The sequence below is a fragment of the Eutrigla gurnardus genome (genome assembly GCF_963514095.1).
Source record: "Eutrigla gurnardus genome assembly, chromosome: 7".
Taxonomy (NCBI): Eukaryota; Metazoa; Chordata; class Actinopteri; order Perciformes; family Triglidae; genus Eutrigla; species Eutrigla gurnardus.
In genome coordinates this window covers 16775064-16800670 of record NC_139921.1, presented here as the reverse complement: position 1 = coordinate 16800670, position 25607 = coordinate 16775064, and the positions used below count along the sequence as shown (strand labels likewise).

The 25607-nt window shown below is 41.5% G+C and overlaps 1 protein-coding gene across 2 annotated transcripts; it reads left to right on the top strand.

The window, feature by feature from the left end:
• Nucleotides 1-10: 10 nt before the first annotated feature.
• fsip1 (fibrous sheath interacting protein 1) lies at nucleotides 11-25050 on the top strand. 2 transcript variants are annotated; one of them, XM_084014304.1, is made up of 10 exons: nucleotides 11-321; nucleotides 419-470; nucleotides 552-721; nucleotides 851-929; nucleotides 1045-1131; nucleotides 1731-1870; nucleotides 2099-2218; nucleotides 4887-5036; nucleotides 17250-17396; nucleotides 24560-25050. In XM_084014304.1, the coding sequence occupies exons 1-10, from the start codon at nucleotides 160-162 to the stop codon at nucleotides 24647-24649; spliced, it is 1197 nt and encodes a 398-aa protein (XP_083870430.1). In that variant the 5' UTR covers nucleotides 11-159; the 3' UTR covers nucleotides 24650-25050. The 2 variants fall into 2 exon arrangements, with proteins under 2 accessions (XP_083870430.1, XP_083870429.1); XM_084014303.1 differs by having other exon boundaries at nucleotides 12-321; nucleotides 848-929.
• Nucleotides 25051-25607: the final 557 nt, after the last annotated feature.

The window sequence follows — 25607 nt, the reverse complement described above, 5'->3', positions numbered from 1 at the left end:
ATCCGGGTTTGTTCGTGTCCATAGTTACCAAATTAGGCGGACAAACTCATGTAGATTTCGTCTGACGAGTGGTTGTATTTAGCCAACAAAGATTTGATAATGTAAAATTATTTTTTTGTATTTTTTTTCTCTTGAACTATAGCTTAAGAAAAGTACACTATGGAAATTTTCAGAGGTAGTTTAGAGGACATTTCTCGACCCGCATCGAGTGAGCAAACAGGTAGCCGTGTGTCCAGCGTGTCACTTCCACACAGTGACAGAAACGGTCCTACAACTCCGTATGCCCTTGTTGTTTTGACCAACGATGCTACTGATATTCAGGTAATTAACTAATGCTATAAATTGGTATTACACAATTATTGACTCACAAAACTGGACAATTCGAATAACTTTAGAAAGCAATTGCCTGTATATACAGTGTAGCCATGAAGAGACTACAATCAACCCCTCAGCCAGAGGTCCTGACAAAAGTAAGTGGTGTTGGAGCAGCCATTCTCGGTGTTAGGATCCAGTTTGAATCGAGTTACCTCACACTATTGTGAATATTTTAGGTCAGTGTCACATTGAAGTTACTGATGAAGAGAATGAAGATTCCAAACTACAGAGAGCCATTGAGGAAATGAGAAGACTCGATGAAATACTGTCTGCAAAGACCTGCAAAGAACAGGAAGTCAAGCATCAAAGGAAAGAACTTCAAGCAAGACTCTGGCAAGAGCTCCTGGTATACACACACTCTTTTCATTCACTCCACTTACATTATCGGTTCACTAGACCAGTATTCATTTGGACTAAAAAGGTGGTCACTCTTACCATGTATGGTGTGATGTAACACTGGATTTGTCTGCAGCAGAATAAGCCTGAGGGTCACTCTGAATGTGCCCAAGAAGCCATGAACACAAGGTTGTTTTTGGCTCTGGAACCACCCACTGGTAAGCACAGGCAACAGTTTACATATCAGAAACAGGGTTGAAAATAGACTACACACAGTGAATGTGAGCTACTTTGAGACATCTTAAATATTTTTGTTTTTTTTCTTCATAAAAGAGGCAGAAGAGGACAACTTTGTGCCTGTGTTTGAAACTCAAGTTCCTGACTGTAAACACGGCAGAGATAATCCGTACTTGGAGCAAAGTGAGTTGGTCAGAATGGAGCATAAAAGAAAAAAGCAGCACATATTTGTCCATGTCACCATGGGTCTTTTGACTACAAGTATCCAGTTGCACTGCCTAGATTGTGCACTTGATGGCGCCATGAGTTCAAGGAATTTACAGCTGTTGTTTTTCTCTTTCATGGTCTGGTGCAGACTGTAGTGCACTAACTCAGTTTTCCAGAGGTTAATGCATAACTGTTTAGTTTGTCAACTTGCAATGAACATTGCAAGATTTGATGGTGTTTGATGCCCAGCCCAAGAACTGTGAGGAATTCATTGTGTTGATTTGTTTAGAGACATTTATGCAGGTTGGCTTCTTCTTATCACAATCTTCACACCCAGTATGCAGCCTTACAGGGCAAGCAGTCAATTTGCATTTAAAATGTGTTTTTATATCTAATGCTTTAATCATGTGGATCAGATGATGGAATAAGAAGTCATACTTGACAAGTTTAGAAATTCTGTGCTTTTTAAAATGGGTTTGGCTTATTAGATTTGGCTAATGGTTGTTTTAAGTAGAGCTTCAACTTTCTTTTTGGATATTTACTTTTTGGAATTTAAAGTCTGGCTTGCCTGACAGGTGAAAAGTGGCCAGACAGCTCGACAGAATCGTTTGAACTGAGCCACGCGGAGCATGGGGAAGAGCAACGTGAAGGCAGCCACTGTGGGGCTTCCAAAGGCAAGAAAAAACAGAAGGACTTTGTCAAGAGAAACATTGAGGTATGTCAAAGTTCACGTTGGGCCAAACGCAGTGCTGGGGTATATCCAATGACTTGGAGTAATTCTCTCGATTGTTTTTTTTTCCAGTGAGGAAAATATTTGTCTCTAGTTAAAGAGAAATATATGTTAAGCCTATGAGAGCATCACTGAAAAGAATAGAAATGTTATGCAAATAATAATTTGATAGATGAAGAATGAATAATGTCTTTTCCCCCCCAAATGCAATAGCTATTAAGTGGTGAGGGGAACGGAGTGCCTTTGACGAAGGCAGAGAAGGAGCGTTTGGCCGAGCTCCTGCGGGAGGTAGATGAAGAGGAAGAGGACAGTGCCAGAGGCGCAGCGAGCGAGGTAGGCTGACATGAATCCCTAACAGACAACATATGCTGTAGGATAAGTCTTTTTCAAGTTCCTTAATACTTCCTCCTCATGTCCAGAAGTCTTATGGGGAGCAGCAGATTATCCTATCGAATCGAATATTTAAAAAATTGCATGTTGCTTATAAATAGAAAGCAAATATGACTTCCAGTGTTCAGCCGCAGCCTTTTAAAACCGCATTGGTGTTAATTAAATATTTTTTTTCACAATCTTATTTTTTGGAATCTGTGTTATTATCTAACATTTGGCCTTTTGAATGCCGTTAACCAGACTCTGGCCCTCAGAACTGCGCATCGAGTCAAATTGGTCAGACATCCATGTTTTGATGACTGCTTGGCAGCTCAGGCGGCCTCTGGGCAGGAGATTCTGACTCCTCAAAGCAGTTCAGATTACAAACCAGATGTCAAGTACCATATGCAGTTCACATGGAACGCCCGCATGTTATGGATTCATTTTATGTATTAAAAACGATTCCCTCCGTGGTGTTTATGCTCAATTCAGGATCTTTGATAGAGCCCTTATATAAGCTGCTGATACGCTCACAGAGAGGGTGTGCTGATAGAGCTTCAGGCCAAGAGACTGAGGCCTCTTGTTTTCCTTTGATGATTCATCTGAGACCCCGCACCACCTGGAGCAGTCCTATTTCACTGTGAACACACCGACACCACCCTAATGTTTTTAATTTTAAGTTAAGTTTAATTTGCTTCAATAGTTCTTTTAGGCAGCTGTGGACCAGTGTGAAGTCAGATGATATGAAGCCAGTTGGGAAGTGAGAGGGAACATACTACCTTTCACATACGGACCCGTTTAGCTCGACCCCGACAGTTCCGCATCCGTGGGACGGATTGCCAGAGGTTGTTTTGTTTTGCTGCTCTATTTATGATGTTTGCCTCGACTCTTAGAAAAATACTGCAGTATTTGTGGTGGCAGATACCAAAGTGAGGGGAGTGCAGATGCTCTGGGTTGGCTGGAGGAAGACTTCCTGTTATTGTGAGGCGTGCTATTACAAATGGTCAGAATAGAGCAAGCACATTATTCATGTCACCAGGACTTTGGCAGTGATGTGTCTTTAGTTCTGAGGACTTCAGTCACTTCTTGGCTGAATCCCCCGGGACACATCCACCACAAGCTGCTGCTCACCGTTCGCACACTTTTTCCGATGTTACTGACTCTCGCTCCACAGTTTTGCGTCGTTCTTCTAGTAACCTGAGGCAGTAAATCTGCAGCAGTCAGAACTAATCACAGAACATTTTTGGTGCTGCAGTAGTGCATGTAATCTCGTGCTCGATCAAAGGAAAAGGTTGACATGGGTAATACATTACTTTGATTTCTTCTCATGAGAATTACTGTAGGTGAAGAGATCGATGCTGATGATTCGTTTACAGTAGCTCAGCGGTTTTCTCTGGCTCAAAATGAGGCGGCGGTCGTACCATCCAGATCACGTGCACAACACACCCACGTGCACGTGTACTGTGGCGGGTTGCCTTCAACTGGCTCGAGCAAAATAATTATACGATTGAAGAAAATGACAACTACAGGGATAATTAGGGGTGTCTTGATTATTTCCCCACGTTACATTTTTTTTCAGGGAGCTTTCCCTTATCTGATGCGACAGTCCAGGGACCCAGGATGTGGTGTGATGTAAATTAAATTGAATTGAATGTGAATTCCTGGATATTAAATGTTCATTTCCATTTGATGATATGGTCAAGTTATCACGATGCTTTGTTGGATGATTCTGCAAACTCTATAATTGCTTATTAATTAATTAATTAATACATTTTTTGGGCTTTCCACATGTTTTTTTATATATATATATATATAATTATCATTAATTATATTTTATCATATAATATATATAATTTAGCACATCAACTGTATCATACACTGCGCTGGTTACGATACAGCTCCACCACACTGGCGTGATCCAGGAATCCACTGAATTCATGAGATGGAAGGAAATTTGACAGAGGTGGCCACCTCGAAATTCTCTATGAAGGAAAAACCCAACTTAACATAAGGACTGGAAATGGGGAAACAGTGAGTCTGGCTCTGCCCAAAGGTAACAAAATCCTTCTACTATAGCTCCTCTAAAGCTCAATCTAATAACAATGTTATGTTTTGTATCTTCAATCTCTTAAAGCTGTTCTCTCTGTTTCCACTCTTTATGCTAAGCTAACTGGCTGTAGTTTCATATTTGCTGCAAAAAAACAATAGAGTGATATCAACATTCCCATCTAACTCGCTGCAAGAAAGAAAGGAACTGTTTGTCCCCAACATGTCAAACAAAAAATTTAAAGATGGAATTGATTTGTTTGACAAAAATAACCCCAAAACAAAACAAAACAAAAAAACCTGCAATGTGCATGTGAACACAAAGGACAAACCAGACCTGTCAGAAGTCAAGGAATGAGCTATTCTTCCACATCCAAATAAACCACTGCAATGTCTAAACACACTAGTTTGATTAGAGAATATCTGCAAATATGAAACAGAAATCAGTGTCACAAGAATTGGTTGATTTGTTAAATTTTGGCAAAAGCTAATGTTTATCAGTCCCCTGCTCGGGTTGCCACTAAACGACACGTCAGGCTTAGAACCCAGTGGGCTGTGACTTATTACAGCAATGATTCTCTTCCAGGAGGGCATGTGGACTGTGTCGGCCCTGACAGACCAGGGTTACACCCCGGAGCCCTCCGACCTGGAGCAGCTGATTGACATTGACTCCAAAATTGGTCTTCTCCTTCCTGTCAAAGGATTTCTCTCATACACAAACCTCAGAGTTTCCCAGGTACGTATCCAACAGCACTGCTGTCTACATTATAGTGGGTTCATACAGAGCACCGTTAACCCCTCCAGACACCATCCAAGACTGCACTGAGGCGAGATCATTATGTCTTATTGCAAGCTTAGTAAGGCATCAACGGCAGCCCCTTGTAAAATCCTTTGTTATTGACCCTCAGGGAGTCACTCCCTTATTTGGAGGCCGGGGGGGCAGTACTGCGTAAGCTGTTGTAATTTGGAACGGACGGTTGCCTCATTTTCCATCTACTTTTCCACGCCTCGCATGCATTATTTGCTCTTACTAAACTTAATGTAAAGATTTTGCTTTGACTTGTTATTTTCCATATGAGTAATGGCAAGTTTGATACAATTATAATATTCTATGTCTCTCTAATATGTTATGTATCTGTATCTATTTCCAGACTTATTGTCCGTTTCCTAATATTTTGTCCGTTCCCTGACTTGCATCTATATATTTAATACATTTTGAATTGTACCAACTCGTCATGCTCACCGTTTAAATACTGCACATCGTCTGAGTTTAGAATATGATGAGTACATCACCACCACATCAGACAGTGGAGAAGCAACTTAACAGAGATTTATAACTGTAAAAGTTTTCCAGGCCTTGATCCTGGGTTCGGGCTCGCTCCGAGACGTGAGCTCAGTGAGTTATCTCAGGACCTTATCTCACTACGTTTTAAAGGCCAGATGGCATGTTCATCATTTGCGTAGACTGTCAGTGGAAAATTGTGTTTTTGAAGTCATAAAAAACTTTACAACGCCGTTTTGTGAACCCAGGGTGCAATTTTCTACTACGACTACTGGATGTAGGCAAGGAAAAACTTGAATCCCATTTGAGCACTTGAATCCCAGTGATGGAATAGCTCATGATCTGTCATAATGTCTAGATTATTTATATTGCTGGCGTAATTATTTCCTGATTTCCCGCTAATTTATTCAGTCATTCACCTGATGTAAGGGAATGGCAGTAAAACGAGGCTTAACATTTCAACTTAACTGCCTCCAGCTTTCTCCTTAGATGATAAGGATTCTCAAAATGTCATCCCTTGAGTGGGATGTAGTTTTTCTCCAGTTTTTCTAGATCAAATATGATTCAAGTTATGCAACACATAGATTGACAGCATTATAATCGCTACCTATTTCATTTTTTAAAACAATCCTCCCTTGTGCTCTCCCATAAAACTGTGATATTACTCTTCGTAACCTACTTTCCCTCCCTTCCCACCCTTTAATCATCTTGCCTGGTTAAAGGAGTTTTGGGGGAAAGTAAATCCCCCATCATCCATCCATCATCTGCTCTCCATTAGTGCTGAAATGGCAAACGCAGGCATTCCTTTTCAAATGATGTAAAATATGAATTAAACAATGACACAAGACTTTTGTCTCTCAAAGTAAATGTCAGCAGATGATTCACAGATGATGAAACATAACAATTCACAGTATTTTTTGTGTGTTTTTCATAGAATATAAAGTGAAAGGTTGGTGAACCTCACACCTGCATTTCTTAAAAAGTAGCTGTTTCTTTGCCCTATAAGCCCGTCTAACTGGTGTGGTATATATTAAAGATAGACTGCACTGACGATAAATCTCTTTCAGAACCAGCCATTCATTCCACATCACTGCCCGTGAATCTTAAAAAAATGCTCATAAAAAATAAATATGTTTTTGTTTTGCCGTTACCTTTCTTCTCAGCAGTAGCTTGCACCAGTCAGATTTCCTAACTAAAACCATTTGCACAGTAATTCAGGAACCGAGCTTGTTTGCTTGCACATTCCAGGGAAGTCGCTAATGCACACAAAAAGGAGATCATCTGTTTCAACACCACTGAAACTTTTATTTTTTCCTCCCCATGCCATTAAATCATGACCTACATATGCATGTTTGTTGTTGCCTCTTTTCTGGCCACGTCAGATCCATCACATATTACATGGGAGAGGGAGTTATTCACCTCTCCCCAGCGAGCACTCCCTCATAAAGGATAAGTCAAGGCTTGAATCTGTGATCTCAGAACTTGGCGGCATCCTCTCCCAATAAGTCCTGATTGACATTATGAGGAAAAAGCGGCCCGTGCATTCCTGTGCAGTCACCTCAGTGTTAGCCACTCTGGCTAAGTGGGTCCTTCACTTGAGCCTGTGAGGGTGGATGTGGTCCTACCAGGCCTGGCACAAGCCGGGATACTGCCACAGAGGAGAGCTCCCCCCCCTCCATCAGAAGCTAATTACAGAGCTGGCAGAGGTAGAGGAGTGCCAGTTCCAGAAAAGGAACAAGACTTTCCCTTTCATTTGGAGCTATACATGCAGGACGGTTTACTCCATATACAGTGAAGATAATGTATACTGAATATGAAGACCAGTAGCCGATTATCTAGTTGGATCGGTACATTTTGGTACAGAAAAGTACAAAATCGGATATATTTGTAGGTCAACATCTCTTGAATGAACTTTGTCATCTTTGCATTCTAGGTTTTTCTTGCATTTTTTGCTTTGCATGTCAATGTGGTGGCAGGTTTATATTATTCTTCACTGACTGGATTGATAAATCCCTCTCATAATGGCATACGCATCAGTATTTGAAGAAGAAGTCACGGTGAAAGCCTTGAACATACAAAGAGTTATTTTCTTTTTTATGCTTTCCGGTCAGAAAAGGTCAGGGAGATCTGAACTGAACGGACTCAAAAACACCAATTGAACAGTGTTTTCCTTGGACACCGTTGGTATTGTGCTTATGACAGTATTGCTCTTTTTTACATTCTTTATTCTCTCCCATTTTCTCAGGCTTTCTGTCAGCTGAAATAGCCCTTCTGTCATTAAAAACATCTGTTGGACCATAAGATTAACGTACAGTACAGCCCTACTGTACCACTGTGCGGTAACGCCTGCACCACCCACAGCTTGAAGCCAGAAGAGGGGGATTCTGTCATGAGAATTAGCTGGTGTTTGGAGACATGGGTGTGTGAATGACATGTGGGTTTATTTTCTCTAATGTGGCTTTTTTGATAGTGTGATCACAATGAAAATTAATGAATGGCATTGCACAATATGGTTTCAGTCACTATCCAACGAATCCCTCCCCTATTTAGCAGGGCTTCAACTCCTTCTGTGTTTGCATAGTAACCCCAGCTGTGTTTCTGTTGTGCATTGGTTGGCTATATTTTGATGTAAGACTATGAGGTCACTTAGTCACATTGTGTGGTTGCTGATGAGCACCCATGATTTTAACTACAGCCAATGTTAAGTGAGCGAGCAGAGGTTTGGACCGAAAACGCCCTTTCGACCAACACATTGTGGTCAGCAGATAGTTTGCAAATTTATCTTATTTGGTCCGGGTCATATAATTAAACAGCTGTGGAAAAGCTCTGGTCACGTTATACTCATTGAAAATGTGGGTTAGTTCTTATTTTATATCATCAAGTGTAAGCCTTGTGATTCATGAGAGAAAGTCTCAGGATACTGGTTGACCTCGACGTGTTCACAGTTTGGTAACACATGTTATGTACGTTATTTTTAACAGAACAATACGTTTCTCGATAATCGCACAGGAAGACACAAAAATAAATATTATCCTCTTAGTCTCAGTCAATATATTGTTCATCCCCCCTACTGAAATATTGGAAATATGCTAATTCACAACAGAAGAATGTGACTATTTTGTACCAGTGGCTGACGTTTGGCTCCATTTATCACACTGGCAATCAACTTGCCAGTAAATGGATGTGTGTGTGTTTTTTAAAAATAGTGTTTTATCATGAAAAGATCCGAATTGAAGTGCTAATATGAAAAGCCTCAGATTGCAGATCGTTGCAGCCTGGCTGCAGAAGCATGGAGATGTCAGGTCACGTGACAAATCGTTTTTTTCACAAAGTTAACTTGGCTGAAAAGAATAGACTCCACACCCATCCCCACCCTATAATTCCCATCAGACCCAGTTTATTGTCTTCTTATAAACGCCTCTCCCATTGGTGTTATGCACAGAGGCAGTGATCCCCCTTTTTGGTTGAGATCTAACCTTCAACTGTTCCACTCATTATCACACTCCAAAGTGAATTATTCAGTCACAAAATCATCTGCGGACAATAAACAATGCTTAAAATATTCACCAATCTCCTCGATGATCCAAATTAAAAGCCATTAAAGGATTTTAAAATATTATCATACCCATTCTTTCTATTTGAATACATGGCAGAATGTTTTAAAAGGGATAGTTTGTCATTTTTTGGGATTATTTTTTCTTTTGTATCCAAGATTTGGATGAGAAGACCAATACCACTAAATTTTAAGCTACAGCCAGGTTAGCTTAGCACAAAGACTGGAAACAACTAGCCTGCCCAGAAAGCACCTCTAGCTGGTTGTTCTGAAGAAACGTTAAAGGTAGTGAGTGTCAGTCAACTAAGCAGGCAAATTTATGCAAAACAATTGAGCAAAATCCCTCGACACCTTCTGTTTGAACACACTGTAAAGTAAATCTCATTACAACGTTACGTCTCATTCATACGAAAAGCGAAGTGTAAAACCGACACGTGGTTTTGGACACCGGCAGGCTCGCTGTTAGCTGGCAAACTATCGAACTATTCTTTTAAGCACTGCACTGGCAATGTTCATAGGCCCATATTTTCTCATCGCTGTGAAAGCGCCACCTCATTGTACAAGAGCTGGAATGTAGGTCAAACCTTGTAACTGACGCAGCAGGTGTCACTGGGGGACAAGCAGCGCAGAGAGATGCTTGGACGTCATACCCTCCAGATGCTTCCGATAAATATTTAACATGCATCTGCTTCTTAAGCTCTTTGTTCAAATGTATTTTGTCTGTCATTATTTGGCAAACACTCTTGTGACCTTATTACTTCACTTCACAGTGAATTGATGCTCGGTGGAGGTCTTTCTGAACCAGTAAAAGCCATAGACAGTGAAGTATTTACAATGATTCGCAGGGATCACACATGCAAGACTTTCTTCCACACCACAAGTGAAAACTTCAAACAGATCTGACAACTGTCGACCTTGGATTGCTCTTTGGTTTCTGCTATGATGCGGAGAACACACAGGTGGTGCAGATATTTGAACCCGGGATCACATTCAACATGCGTTTTGGATTGTGGGATGCACCAGGCGGTTTTGATCTGTGCAGTGACTGCTCCAGACCACCCTCATTTCTGAAAACAGCAAGTATAAAGTCCAGATGACCCACAAGCGAATCACATGCGAGTCTTCTAATACTTCAGGAATGTGCAGCAATCACAAAGTTGTCTAACACAGATCCAAATACCGACGTAAAAACATAATCTCTGGAGAAGGAAAAGACGACCCAGATACAAAGAAATTTCATTTTTGATACATTTGTAAAGGTTGTAAATATGATTACCCCTAGCTTTCCAATACATAAATGGCAGGTGAACTGAAATTTTAGTTTCTTTTACTTGTTGTGCACATTTCCACGACTCTCCAAGCGCAAGCAAAGTTGCTGTGCATCATAAACAACATATCTACAACAAGAGTTACTGGCTTTCTATCTTCTTCAGATCAACGTTCTGTGCTCTTTAAATCCCCCAGTGGCTTCTTCAAAACATCACCTTTTTTTCCAGCTTCACGGCTCTCCCCATTCACACTGAGGTCACCTCACCTTGTTTCACCTCGTTTCACCTCGGTTACGGTGGGAGGGAGTTAGGGGAAGGAATTATGGTTTGCCAAGAGATAGCTTTTGCGTGAGGTGAGTGATGCAGGATCAAAACCATTTGCATTACCTTGCTATTGTCAGCATGCAGGCAGGTATATACCATGTATGGCAGACATCTGTGTTTCAGCACTTGGCAGATGACTACAGGTCATAGCTAGGCAACATTTCTTGAGGGACGGCGAATGCAGGGAAATGAGAGAAGTCAAGAGACTCTCAGCCATGGCTTCCGAACGGCTTACTCCCGAGCTCTCACAGGGAGTGCTCGTGGCGAGGCATGTCGACAGGCCTTGGCAGGTAGCCTGGGTCCACGTGGCACAGCCAGAGCTCCTACTACACTAAAGATTTGCAGAGAATCAGAGGCAGAGAAACGGAGAGTGCTAGAGGAGCGTGATATTCTGAACAACACCAGACCTCTTTGGGTGAGTCAGTGTGGCTGGCTCCGTCATCACAACAGCACAGTCTCTTTGCGTGTATGCAGACAAAGGTCGTTAAGTCGAGTTATTGAGCACAAACACGAGGCTGTATCTTTTCAAATGAACCGCTTTCTAGAAAGAAACGTCATTGCATCGTAAATTACACTTAAGATACCAATAATCTAATTACAGCCACATCATCCTAAATAGAGAGGATTTTCAAACACTACACTCCATTAACTTAACATATTGTAGATATGAATCAGTGCCTTAGGTATAATTTTTGCAGGGCTGATGTATTGGATTGTATTAGGTTACTAAATAACTGGTTTCATTATTTTTGTTTGTGTTAAATATAAATAAAGCTCCCAGAACCAAGGCCAATTAGCCATTTGGTGGCTACTGCATGCTAAAACAAACTGCTGTTTGAAATGTGTTTTTCAAGGATAACCTCAATGAGTTGTTTTCCCCTTTGTTTGAATTGTGCAGACGTCTCTATTATCCTTTCCAGGACAGCTTGTCCATCTTTTTTTATTTTTTATTTTAGCTAGTGTAGTTAAGAAGGTATGCAGAACTGGATGGACGAGATCACACGTTGTATGAATTAGTTTGTTTGGAGTATGCAGTAGCGTTTAGGATTTAACTGTTGACACTTCCTTGGATTAGCTGCCTCAGACCATGCCGTCCCTATTTAGCTTGTCTCGGAGCGTGCGAACAAAGGTGGTCGAGCTCTCTCAGCGAACCACTGACCTCAGAAAGTCCACCTCAACAGCGGATGTAAGGAAGAAACCTGAAGAAAACCGTGGCCTGGCTCACCTTCTGGCCATATATATAATGCACTTTTAGCAGGACACTTACAGTATACAAAGATGATTATAATAATTTGTATTGTTTTTTCAGGATGTATCTAAGAACATGGCTCCTTCCACTAAATCATAAAACTAATATGATCAACGTGATATAATGATGTGTGCCTTTAACAGGAACATCAAGTTAAAGCACACTCTGTATTGTCGAAGTGTTGGGCCTCCCAGATTTGTTTGGAACCATAAACATTAGATAATCCCTGCAGTTTATCTTATTTCATCACTTTGGACAGCAGCAGATCATCCATCAACTGCTGCAGCTGTTACACACAATGACAACCACTGAATGGAACGTATTGACACTATTTGCAATCATCACATTGATGACAGGATATCAATAACCACTTAATGAATGTCAAATACATGCTTGATTATAGTTATCTGATACAAATAATCTTTTAATAATGCTTTCATTTCATTCATTTGTTCCCCTTATTGTGGGAAAGCAAGATCCCAACCTCAGGTTGAAACAAGGACAGCTTCTCAGACATCACATCACGCACGAACAACCTTCTTCTTCTTTTAATTAACATTCATTCTGCATTCCAGGCACACTTGGCAGTCAGCGTTATATTTACAATCCTGCGCTTTATATCAACTCGTGACACTAATGCAACATCTAAGTCTGTGGCATTTGTTTGGCGTTTCATCAATAGGCTGACATGCTTTGCTCTAGAAAGGATAATTGTGTTTGACATATTTTTCATACTGAATGAAAACAACGTCTAGATCACTGTGGCCTCCCAGCGGTCAATGGAGACATTCAACAGCAAGTTGTGTTCAAGTGGCTACAAGGAGGAAGGCCAGTTACCAAGATTTTGGGTAATTCTGTTTGGAAGTCATTCCGTTTAACTTCATACAAAGTTAAAGCTATCACACATTCCAGAAGATGAAGCACGAATACTGTTATGTATTCAGAACAATCACTGGAATATATTAAGGGCAAAGTCTTCTCCAAGAAGTGAATCATTACTACAATTTCAATGGCACAAGCTCATAGAATAATTCTCAGTTTATCCTTGCCAGTGCATTGGAAATGGATCTAAACTTGTTGCACTCGTACAACTGTTTAATCAATTATTTAAAGAACATTGTGGACAAAGTACTGCAAGTAATAAGTTGTGTGTGAGTCTTCAATAAAACAGAAAATGAGCCCTGTGTCGGGTTAACACATATGATCTCATAAAGCTTTCTATTGTCAGTTGTCAAAGCAAGTACACATTTACATGCAGTATCACAAGGTTGCTTACAGGATCAAGTATGTTTATCTTGGCATTTCATTGGTGTCTATTGTCTGTCAGTGTGTCTGTAGGCTGTCCACTACAATCTGAAATATCTCAACAACATCTCAAAATGTTTAAATTTGTGACATTCAGGGTGCCTAGATACGACGGCGTATTAGGGCCACTTAAACTAAAATGCTAGCGGTAGCTTTCACTTGTTGTCATATCAATGGCAAACATCCAGTATTAGCGGATCCAAGCAACTTGTTTATATTGGCGATATGTGCACGTGACTATATGCCAAAAGAAAACTTTATAAAGTCACGAATTTCCTAGTTTCAAAATCGCAAATTTGCGACCTCATAAAGTCACGTATTTCCTAGTTTCAAAGTCGCAAATTTGCGATTTTACAAAGTCACGAATTTCCTAGTTTTAAAGTCCCAAATTTGCTACTTTATTATCGCAGTCATTGAGGAAGTAAACACGTTGCTTGACCGGATGTTTGCCATTGCTATGACAACAAGTGAAAGCTACCGCTAGCATTTACCCCAACTGTCTGATCAATAAACACCCATAAGATGACAATTTGGCCCATATAAAATTAACCAACAATAACCATCAACAGCCATCACCCTAAGGACCTTAACAAGGCGTTGTCACCCGTGATGTATTAATTAGAAAAATAAATGGGATTCATGAGATTTTAGCTAGCATAAATGCCAGTTGTTAGCATCGTAATAAAGTCTGTGACTTTCTGAAGTAAAGTAGTAAATTTGCTAGTTTTAAAGTAGCAAATTTGCGACTTTGCGACTTTTTCTCTGACTATTGTCCACCTCTCTCGGCTCGTTTTTTTTTTTGCCCTCTACAGTACACCGTCATACCTAGAGAATAAATCTTGAGGTGCCACCAGCTCTGTACTATGAAGTGAGTTTAGAAAATCTTTAGCTTATCTGGCAGAGAAACAGAACGATTATCCCAACGCGGACATCTGGCAAAAATAATCACTGACTGTATGAATGTTTAAATGAATGGACCATCAAGAGCAGAAATCTGAAATATAGGTACATTTTATGTATTCCATTAAAAGAAATGTGTTACTTAGATTTTTTTTTTAAGTCAGGCAAGGTGTGAACCAGCACTGTTAACCTGGAGTTAAACCTGAAGTTACCTCGCTAACCCCAAATCCTGTTTCATAGTACAGAGCCCTAGTTTTCATTTATCCTGTAAAACATCTCATCTACTGGATGGCTTTTGTAGAGAAAGTCATGGTTTCTAGACGGTGAAGCCTGACCACCATAAGTTTGACATTTCTGGTTAAATATCTCAGCTATTGGATGGATTACCTTGCAATCTGGTACAGAAATTCACGTCCCTTGGCAGATGAATCATAGTCATTGTTGTGATCCTGTAACTTTCTATCTGGCACCATCACTAGTTCAACATATAGCCAACTTTGGTTTACCAAATACCTGCAAAGCTAATGACATTCCCATCAGACTCAGTTGTAGCAAATGTTAGCATGCAGTCTAAACTAGAATGTGGTCAAACTGATAAACAGCAGAATGGTAGAATTGTCATTATGGCGTAATCTTACTGTATTCCTTGGCAAGACCTGCCTGCATAGCTGGTGGAGGCAGAGAATATGACTATAGAGCATAGGACCGAAACAAAAAGCAGTGGGATTCATAATAACCAATCATTGTGAGCATGTTAGCATGCTAAACATTACTCATTATATCTTTACATAGCTAGTTGTGGTATATTACCACTTTAGGGGACATAATTGTCTATCACTATATCTCGATAAACAATTTCATTTTACAATATGAATCCATAACAGTAATTTACCACATTGAATATTACCTTTTTTTTAACCCGAGCTGTGAATTGTGGGTAATTCCCTCTGTCAAAGTCTGCAGAAACGCAGATTTATGGAATTTGTGCACAAAAGGACACAAATGATCTGCCAGAGACCTCAAGCACTTATCGATTTGGCAATGGGACACCTCGGAGTCCGTGAGTCAGTGAGTGTGGACATTGGAAGTGGGCCCTTGTCTTGTTTTAATCCACTGGAATTAAAAGATAATCTTGCTGGTTTATCTTGTTGAATCTGAATATCATAAACAAAGAGTGCTCGTTTTTCTAAACTAAGTCACTACAAGCCAGAGATGGAGAGGAGAAGGTGAAAGCCAAGATGATGTCTTCTATGATGATGACATCTATCTTTGCTGTAATTGAGGTCAAATCAGTGAAGTTTATACAAAGAGAATGGACTTTCCCCTTACACTCATCAGAATTCATCAGGTGTTTGTTTAGCAACAGGGAATTGGTAAAAAAACAACAACACATGACAAACTGAATATGCGAAATCCACTCAAACTTTGATAGCTTTATCATTGTTAAGCAATTTAAAGCAATTGGACAATTTGAAAGTTTGCAGTCTCGTTTTTCGAAAAGTAGGACAGCTGTCGTTTCCAAATTAAATAAACAGTTTCTCCCAAAGATTTGGGCTTTTTTAGAAACGTGCATTTAGTGGTGTGAGGACGGTGGAAAAGCTAGACTTTAATTTTTATTTTTCCTGGTTGGAACGCCACTTTTCTCACTCTGGTGCATGACAGGAGTCTAAGCCCGTCGTGGTCCTGGCTTTTGTAGTCACGGTAACAGAGTCTTAACTGAAGGGCTCTAGTAACGACCACTTAAAAGAGGCTTCACATAGAAGCTGTCATTATTTCCCTATAGGGAGGCAGAGGGGCTTTGGTAGGTGAGGCCACACACACACACTTGGGAAAAATTCACTTGTTTTTGCCAAGAATTAAAAACTTAAGTTCAGCCTGATATCTGTGTAAATAGAAAACCTTATCTTAGTCGAGTAGGCATGTCTGTTTTGCTTATTAACAAGAAATCATTCTTATACTGGCTCCATTGCACAGAACTCCTACCCAGCGTTTAACTAAGATTAAATCATACTGTAAATGTGTCAAAATAGATTTAGTAACCGTTAGCAATTCCTGCTGGGTCCCGCTGTCTTCGGTAACCTACCATTTCGCCATATGCAAGCCCCTATTGAGATGTCGACAATTTATGAAATATCCATCAATTTCAACATTATTAGATCATACATACGCCTGCCTGGCATCCAGGCTAACCAAGAGAGATGGAGATTCCAACCACATGGCGCTTGGACTGACACTCCAAAACAGGCCTGTGGTTGGCAACATCCTCTCACAACCAACAATTTTTTGTTGACCTCACTGCTGCTTTTATAGAGTAGCCATGTATTTTTAGAGGTCACAATATGCCTGTACCACAGGTCATTCACTGGTCAGTTATTCATTGTGCCATGTCTTTCCCTCCCTATTTATAAATAAATAAATTGTGGTTGGGGAAGGATATGAACAGTATGACTATTCTTTGACACGTGCTTTTCAGCTCCTACTGTTTCTCTGTATAAGCACCGTTGTAGCACAGCATTTTAGTTTGAATATGTATGATCGAGCTGCGTCATTTTAATCTGACGACGTTCCATCCTGTGGTCAGAAAGACAAGCCTCTCACTTATCAGCGGCCGTCCTCCAAGCACAACTCCCATTTCCTCCTGACCCAGTTTCAACGTTTGCCTTGGTTGCAGCCTGCAGTCTATTGTGTCAGTGCACGTGTATGCCATAAATGTGTGATTTATGTTGGAGCCCGTATGGACCTTAGCTGTAGCTGAGGTATTGGCCTTTCCCAGGTCGTATAATGTACTCTGTGCCGTCTGCAAAAAAGCAGGGAAGAAAGATTAATCTATACACTTAACAACACGACAACGATGACCGTAACAGAGGCGAGCATACTGTAACTCAAGAATCTTGGAGAATTGGAAAACCTTCCATCAAATTGATGGCGATGAACCATCATATGCCTTTGCTCCCTATTTAAATGTATCCTAGAGAAAGCCATAAGCTGTGTGCTGAGCTGAAGGAGAGAACCTGAGCACGTGTGAAATGAGATGTTTGTGAGAACCGGTCATGTCTGTTGTGTGTCAGGGCTCGGAGGTTGGCGGGGAGTGCGATGGGGACCTGCAGCCAGGAGAGAAGGTCCTGCAGGATATAAAGGAGAGAAGAGGGCAGGAGAGGCGGCTCCAAGAGATCCAACAGCAGCTGGAGATCCTGGGTCAGGGCCAGGAGATGACGGTGAGTTCAAAGCAGCCGTGTTCGTTCACGCACACAGAACACATCCCTACACTGTCTGCGTGTGTTATAGCACTCCTCACTGCTTCTATCCGCTGAGATGTGCGTCGCAAATTATTACAAGTGCACAGCTCATTCTCTCATTCTCACAAGGGGACCATGAAAATCACATGCAATATATTCGTGTCTCTGCAGGCTCGTGTTTTTCCCCCTTTTTCTCAATTTTCCTTTTCTCTCTTTGCATCACTAGCCAGGGCTCGACGCAAAGGGTTGCCAGGTTGCCATTGGCAACTAGTTTGAGAACGAGGCAACCAATCATTCAGCTTTGACTACTTTTTAATATAGAACAGATATGGTATGATGTTGGTGTCACTTGAGTGACCTACAATCCAAGACTTCAACGCTGAAGTACCAACGGACCCTCGGTGTAAATCAGCAGGTCCAGAAAACCAGAAGTTTAAAGGGAGAGAAGAAGGACAAGCAAACATTGACTTGTTAGATTCATCATTAAGGATCTGAAGGAGATGAAGAACAGTTAACTGATGACCTTTCAGATTCAAATTAAATTATAAGATACAACATAAACTACAAAGAATAGTTTGGTTACTGTTCTTTTATGGTACATGTTCATTATTAAGCTGACTTATAACTGCATAGCATCTTAATTACTCAAAATGACATTCATATTTCAGTCCCCACAATCAAACATCGATGCCTTAAGCCCCGCTCACACATTCACAGTTCGGTTTTGTGTCAGATGGATGTTTTGCCTTCAGCGAGGAGTTAAATATCGTTCTCTGCTTTGTACACAGGTTTGACCCGAGGGCGGGGACGGTCCACCGATAGCCTTTTGTCCTCCGCTGTGTTTCATTGCTTTCTCGCATTCTTCGCTCAGATTCGATATCCACCCTCCACACTGTTCCCTAGAAACCATTGAGCTCTGTCGGGTTTTAGGAGCCACTGCAGAGTTACAACCACGGAAGTGCCGTTCTTTCCCCAAACCCTGTAGCTAAAGGCACAACACAAGAATGTCTGGAGAACAAAAGGTGGATCCCTCTGATTCCTGCTTTCTCTGACTTTTATGACTCTGAATTTGGTGCTGGAGATAGATTTAGTGGTTTGACTTTGTCATTGTTCAAATGGCGTCGCTTCTCCCGGTCTTGCACAACAAACTACCGGTTTTCTTCTTCACAGCGTTGCTGTCGATGGAGCAAATATTAAAATGTGTGAACTTCAATTTACAGAAGCGTCGCTTCTCAAAGTGATGAACCGCAACGTGATGCATGCATGCCTAATTTAAACATAAAAGATGCTCACAAACTGAGGCCATATAAAAACATGACGTGGCAGCTACACCCTCACATCAAACGAGGCACCATTCTGTGCAACCCAAACCTATTCCTGGTCTAATAAAGGACGCGCTAATGGAATTCTTTGCTAATTAAGCCGAGCTGCATTTGAGGAAACCGTTCTCTCATTATGATCATGAAACATCAAAACCACCAGTCTCTCGACTTTCATTTGACACTCGTTGAATATATAGTGTGACGCATTGCATTTTATATACTGTCACTACATGATTGAAGCCAGTGAGCGACTGCAGGGCAAACACTCACTGTGTAAATCCTTTGTGCCGCCAAGCTTGTTTTGTGGTTGGAAAAGATTTACTTGGACGGAATTTGTCCCGGAGGGCTTTCTCCGCCGGTTTCACACAGCTCCAGTGTACTCATAAAGTTGATTTGTGTCACACCCGTAAATCTAACGTCTTTGCGCGGCCTTTACACACCTGATGTGTGCACCGGGGTTTGTGCATAGTTCTCTGGTGTATTATATACGAGTAAGAAGAGATCAGTTTGTGGATAGAACGAGCGTTTGAGTTGAACTGTGAAGTTAAATCAAAGGCAAAACAATTCAGGAAAGGTCGTTTTGGAAGACGTTCTTATATTCTTCCTTTTGAGAAGATCAATGACACTCTCAGGACTTTGAAAATATGGAGCTAAAATAATAATACGTTTATACTGTGGCCCAGATCATACTATTTGTTCCTTTGTCTGTCAAACCTTTGTAAGAAGGAGTATCCACTTACAGTCGGTGAGGACAAGAGAAACGTCTTACTATGTTTTAGTAATATGTTTGAAATAAATAATGAATAAGGTTTCACTGAAGTACAATATAAAAACCTGCCAGGGTGGATTGGATATTAGATGTTGTGTCTACACATTGGAAGAATGCGGCTCTGTGTTTCGTCTAGCACATGTAAAAGGTGGAAAATGTTCAAACGGATGGTCTCACACACTGTAGCGCTGAGCATCAGTTTGATTGATTCCAGCGTGTGATGTTAAGAATTCAAGTGTTTGTCTAGAGATCGACCTGATTTACCTTTTAGCGCTGATTTATTTCAACCAAAGCTGTGTTGCGTTGTATACAGATCTGAGACCTGTAATGTTGTGCGTCATCTCTGCTTCACCTTTCATTCAATCCAAACAAAACTCCCATTTCCGTGAAATTCATCTCACTGCCAAAGAATCTCTCCTCTCTGCTTTCATTTTCCAGTATTTTCTCCGCCTCTGGCTGTAAATAATATTTTCCTGTGCAGAACTGGCCTTTATTCTACAAAATTATATTATTCGTGTGACTGTCATTGTTCTCTGGTCATGAGAAATACATTTAAAAAAATAATCTGTCAACTCAACAGATGATCGTTTTCCTGCACTCTCATTTGGCTGCATTCCTGGATCAACTGCCAAAGGAAGGACAATCCCAGCATTTACAGTAAAGCCGGATGGTTCCAGCAGGGCGATCCTGGTCTTATCAGGCCCACGCAATTAGTTGTACACACTTTTTCATTTTAGTCAGGTCTCTCTAGTGTTCATGGGGACTACATTATATCCAGCTTTCAAATCTTGAGCTTGTTCAAAAAATCTCATATCAAATCCAGATTCCTTTATACGTGGCTGGATGACAAACGTTATTAAAAACCACAAAAAATGAACTACAGTATAGAATCCTGGAATCATACAACTATATCAGCGTGAGACTTGTAAATAGTGAACACACCTACAGTCCTTCCAACAGAAAGAAGGCGCCCACCCGAGATAAGTCAAAGCTGCCATGAATCTGTGAGGTTGTGCCACCTCTGCAGTTTCTCAACTCTTTTTCCACAGGAGGGCCGGTCAGGTCTGCCAGAAGAGAGGAGTCGTGGATAAAAGGGATTCTTTCTCTCTCTCTCAGCTTCTCTCACCCTCTGTTCTTCATTCCACCCATGACTACTTGGCTGTTTGCTTTTGGCTTGTCACACGGTCTACTCTTGTTCGCCACTATATGATCTCCTGAAGTAGAGACACTTTCGCAAAAAGGGTTCTCCACAATAGTCTCGCTTTTCCCTGCGTGACTGTTGTGTGTCTAATGCAGAGATTTACTTAATCTCCTTAAACAGGTTTAGATTAATATGAAAGTCATGTCACCAGATTGTGTCGTCAGCTTGCGGGCTCAACACACAGAATAGAATTCCCTCCCACGCTAGGCCGCTGGGTCTCTGTCCGACAAAGCGGTAGAGGTATGCGACTGATGTCAGTGACCTTGAAAGCTGAGCAGCGCACGCTTGTGGAGAAGCGGTCCTACGTGCTGTGTGTACAGGAGCAACAGTGAGCTGTAAAGGGGTGGTGGTCTACTGCAGGGCAGATAGCTGGGGGGCTCAACAGTTCTGGCTTTGTGTGATTCATCGCCAGGTGGGAAACTGATACAGGAGTGTGAGCAGGAACCTTGATGTTTTACCAAGGTCGGCGGTTCACCTACCCCTGCCATTGTTTGTTGGGAGAGGAACTGGACTCCTTCTGACTAGAGGGCAGACAAAAACACTGAACTCACCGTCACCGTTGGTACAATTCAGGTCCACAAGCAAGAGAAGTGACATGACATAATGTAAAAATGAACGCAATGCACTGAAACTTTCTAGGGCAGTGACATCCCCTTCACATGTACTTTATCTGCAAGTGTGTGGCTACAGGTCAGACAGAGCCTGCTGGGTCTGGATAGCAGGTGGGAAAGCGAGAGCTTTCTGAGCAGTACGAGATGTCGGGAGCTGTAACGTTGACAAAAACCACCAGACATATCGTGCTGGAGGATTTATTTGACTCCAACATCGTCTTTTCCCAGACTGACTGACTCAGTGGAGCGCCGACGTAGCCGGCAGCAGAAAGCGCTCTTATCATCTACGGAATCGCTCATGCATGAAATAATAGATAATCATCTAGTAAGTGTGGGGTTCACAAGCGGCCACGACGAGGCCGTTCTCGCTGATGACTTGTTGTTCCGACTCGAATAAATCACAAATGTTCAATACAACTCTGAGCAGCAGGGAAGTGGAGCAGGCATTGAGAGGGAAATATTACTGTGGAAGGGAGAAACTTTGAAAACGCAGCTGCTTTTGAATGCACTTTAACAACAACGGATCATTAAAGAACCCAACACAGCGTTCTCCTAATGACTATGGACGGGTTTCGTTTCCGTTTATTTCATTCTTGCATTATTTATTTCTCGGTATGTGTTCAGTAAGTCAGTTAGTATATAATGGTGTTCTGTCTTTCCATAAAGCTGTCGAGGCCTCTAACTCTCCCCAATAAAAAACTGCCAGCGTGACGCGAGTCTATAGATACTCCACATCCAGCTTGTATTTCACATCTTAATGCCAGAGGATGTATGTCTGGGAAAAACTCCATAACCAGCCTCAAGTGTAGCCGCCAGCACAGATGCACACTTCCCCTGACTTGGAGTCGGCGGTGGACCCCAAAAAAACTATAATTAGCATGCATCTACATCTTCTCTCGCGGTGTGTTTGCTTGCACAAAAGCCACTCGTGGAAAACAGAAGCTTTTTGCAGTTCTGAAGTTTTATCTTCTGCTCTATTCAGCCGTTTCCTTGTGGAACCAGTCGACTGATAATCCCATGGAAGAAGGGTACTCTCCGGAACAAACTCAATCAAATTTATGGCACATTTTCTTTGGACGGCTTTCCTGTATTGGCAGCTCTTTACTGTTTACTGGAATGAATGTCGTGCTTACTGGGAAGCTGGTTGAAGCACTTTCGTTAAACTGGCTATTTAGAGAGTAGACAGACTCGGAAAACACACATCAGTCACCCACAGACACCCTTGGCCTTCCTAGTATTAAGGGCACCTGAGGTCAACCGCTTTTAAAAGAGTCACAGCATTTTGTCACAGCAGTAAAAAAAAAAAGAACTTTCTTTCTTCCATCTCTTTTTCTCTCCTGTGTGTTGGAAAGTCTAACTTGTAGTTCCCATCTAACCGGCTGGTACTGGTTAAAGGCGTTTCTGGCCATTAATACTCCAGCCAGTGGGGCACTTTTTTATTGCCACATTCAGGAACACTGAAACACCGACATGCCTGTAAACGACCTGTGGCTTTTTTTTGTGTGTGCCATGCGTCTCAAGTTGCAGTAATGGCTCACTTATGCTTGTGCAAATTTATGTTACAGTTACAAATCCAGTGAGCGGGTGTTAATTATAGCAAAACGTAGAATAAACATGGAAGCTAAGTGATCCAAGACACATAGGGTATGCACATGCAACGTGGATTTAGGAGTTTTTTCTCATCTCACTTCACTATTTAGAGGTGAAGGTCAAGTCTACAGAGAAAGGGCCATGTCAAAGGGGGAAACAAGCATCGCAAGAAGGCTGGAATGTGTCTATGGTGCCTGTGGTCTCCTGTCCATTGGAATAATTCAATTTTCAGCTTCTGAGTAATTGCAGGGGTCATAAATGAGTAACACAGCCCCGACCTGTCATGACCTAAAGGGTGTCTCTCATTGCATCGTGGAGGACTTTGAACATGGACACTATTGTCTATCAGCGGCTGGGTCCTGGCGAGGGGCTTCAGGGTGTCAGAGGGTGGTCTGGTCAGATGAGGACTACGGATGATCGATGAAGAGCATTGGCTTCAGTTAGCGGGGATAGGCGAGACACAGGAATGCAATTTTGTCTCGAGCGACTCAGCGGGATGTGGGGAAGAGTTGAAATCAACTGAATGGACATAAAAGTCTCTCTGTGTATATATATCCCCCCTAATACAGATTTTACTTGTCTGTGGATCTTAAAGCTGAATGAATCGAAACTATTATATTAAATGAACAATTTGACATTATGGGAAATTTATATCACAGATCAATACCACTGTGCAGCTACAACCAGTTAGATACTGTAGTCTCGGGCTTACCGCTCCCCGGATTCTGTCCAAAGGTAACAAATTCCCTCCGACCAGCAGCGGTAAAGCTCACAAATTAATTGTTATATCGTGTTGGCGTAATCTGTACAAATACATAAGGAGATAATATGTCAATGTTGCCTTTACAGCTTGTTCCAAATGGCCAAAGGAATCAATTATTTCCGCCTTGAGCTACATCGGAGTCAGGGACAGAATAACTAATATCATGACTTTTTCGAAGATAGACTATTCACCTCAGAGATTTAAGGTCTGGCTTTCCTCAATATGTTTTTGGCATAATGCTTACAATGAGTTGTTATTATTGGAACAAAATGAATGTTGGATTGTCTCAAAGGAGTACAGCATTCTCACATCTAGAGATGTCTCACCTTATTACATGATAAAGGAATTAAAAGTGTACATCGCCAATAATAATATGAAATCAGAAATCGCAGTTGCCAGATACACGACTTTAAGAAGGTTGGATTTTCTCCTTGAACTCACATGCACTCCCAGAAGGCTGCCTGTGAGGAGTCGGACTTATCAGTAGAAAAACAACAGTCCTATCCAACTGGAAGTGCGGTTTCCAACTAAGCGCAGGGGAGGAGCGCAGCAACATTATTATGAACTGCCACTGTTATCACAGTTCATGAATTAATACAACACGTTGTCAAGAGCTGAGTTTTCAGCCTATTGAAGGATGTTCGTAATGGGAACACATTTAGGAAGGATGTTAGGAAGATATCCGCAGTCAAGCTGAAAAATAATTTGTCATCACTTCTGTAATAAATAGGGACACGTGACCTTGATGCTGTCTACTGTACATAATGGGTTGTTAAAAGGACCAGCTTCTGTGTGCACAGATTCTTGACTTTGTGTTGATTTAACCCCGTGGGTCTAAAATCATAGATTTGTTTTTAAAATCCATTATGTTTGTGTCTTCCTGTAGAGTGGATCACCAGATCTCACCGAGGAGCAGTTACTTAGTCTGCTGGGTGAATGTGAGCTGACAGAGAGGCGGATCCTGGATCGCAGATGAATGACACAACACCATCAGAACCCAAGAAAGACTCGATCCATCTGAAACCCTGCTATCAGAACGCCTATCAAGACGCATGGTTGCTGGGATGTCACTAGAGGCTATTGTGGGGTTGTGAGAGAAAAATTAATGGATCTAAATGTATTTAATTACCAGAACATTTCCAACCCTGTCATAATAGACATTTAGCACTCCCGAGTAATGTTTTAGGGGACTGTAAAGCTTTTCGATTTATGCAGCTATCACTAACCTGTCTTATTTATATATTCTAAAATGTGTCAATACTGGAAAAAAATACTTTCTGGCAAGTATTATACACAAGTAAAAGCTATGTTACTTAAATGGTATTTGTGTAAAAATGTGTAAATGTCCCTGCGTTACACATCAATAAAAGACCACTTATGTGCAAACAAATGATTATCAATTATAAATATAGAAGTATGGCGGCGAAGCGGAGACCCAATCAAACGGAGTCGGACATCCCATCTCTATAACGGAGAGAGGCTTTACACACACAGCGAAGCGCGCACACGCAACTACGTTGCTAGGCAACGACGTGGACGGCTATTGACGTCTGTAGAGTTCAGCAGTGTGTTGTTGTTGTACTCACCTGTCTGAAGTCCTCCACCGTCTCCTTCCCGGTTCAACTCCTCCACTCGTTCACTCATAATATAATCCACTCGGCCTCCTCGGTCACGTGCTCTCCTCACATTCAGAACGGTTTGGGCTAAACGAGCCTCTACCGTCCCCGTGGTTAGCAGTTAGCATGCTAGCCAGGCTCGGTGTGGCCGTACTGTAGGTCACGGACATCGCGGCTGAGTCACTTAGCATACTCAGCTGTAGTGGTGCATGAAATCAGTCATTCATTCAAGATAGATGCATTTTTTTTTAACTATGCTTGTGCTTGGAGTGTCCCCGGCCCGTGAACTCGACGGCCTGTGAACGTGAATATTTGTGA

Coding starts and splice junctions, on each gene's coding strand:
- fsip1 (XM_084014303.1), top strand. CDS start 160: ATGGAAATTTTCAGAGGTAGTTTAGAGGACATTTCTCGACCCGCATCG. Junction 1,871..2,098: donor TTGTCAAGAGAAACATTGAG/GTATGTCAAAGT, acceptor CAAATGCAATAG/CTATTAAGTGGTGAGGGGAA. Junction 17,397..24,559: donor GTCAGGGCCAGGAGATGACG/GTGAGTTCAAAG, acceptor GTCTTCCTGTAG/AGTGGATCACCAGATCTCAC.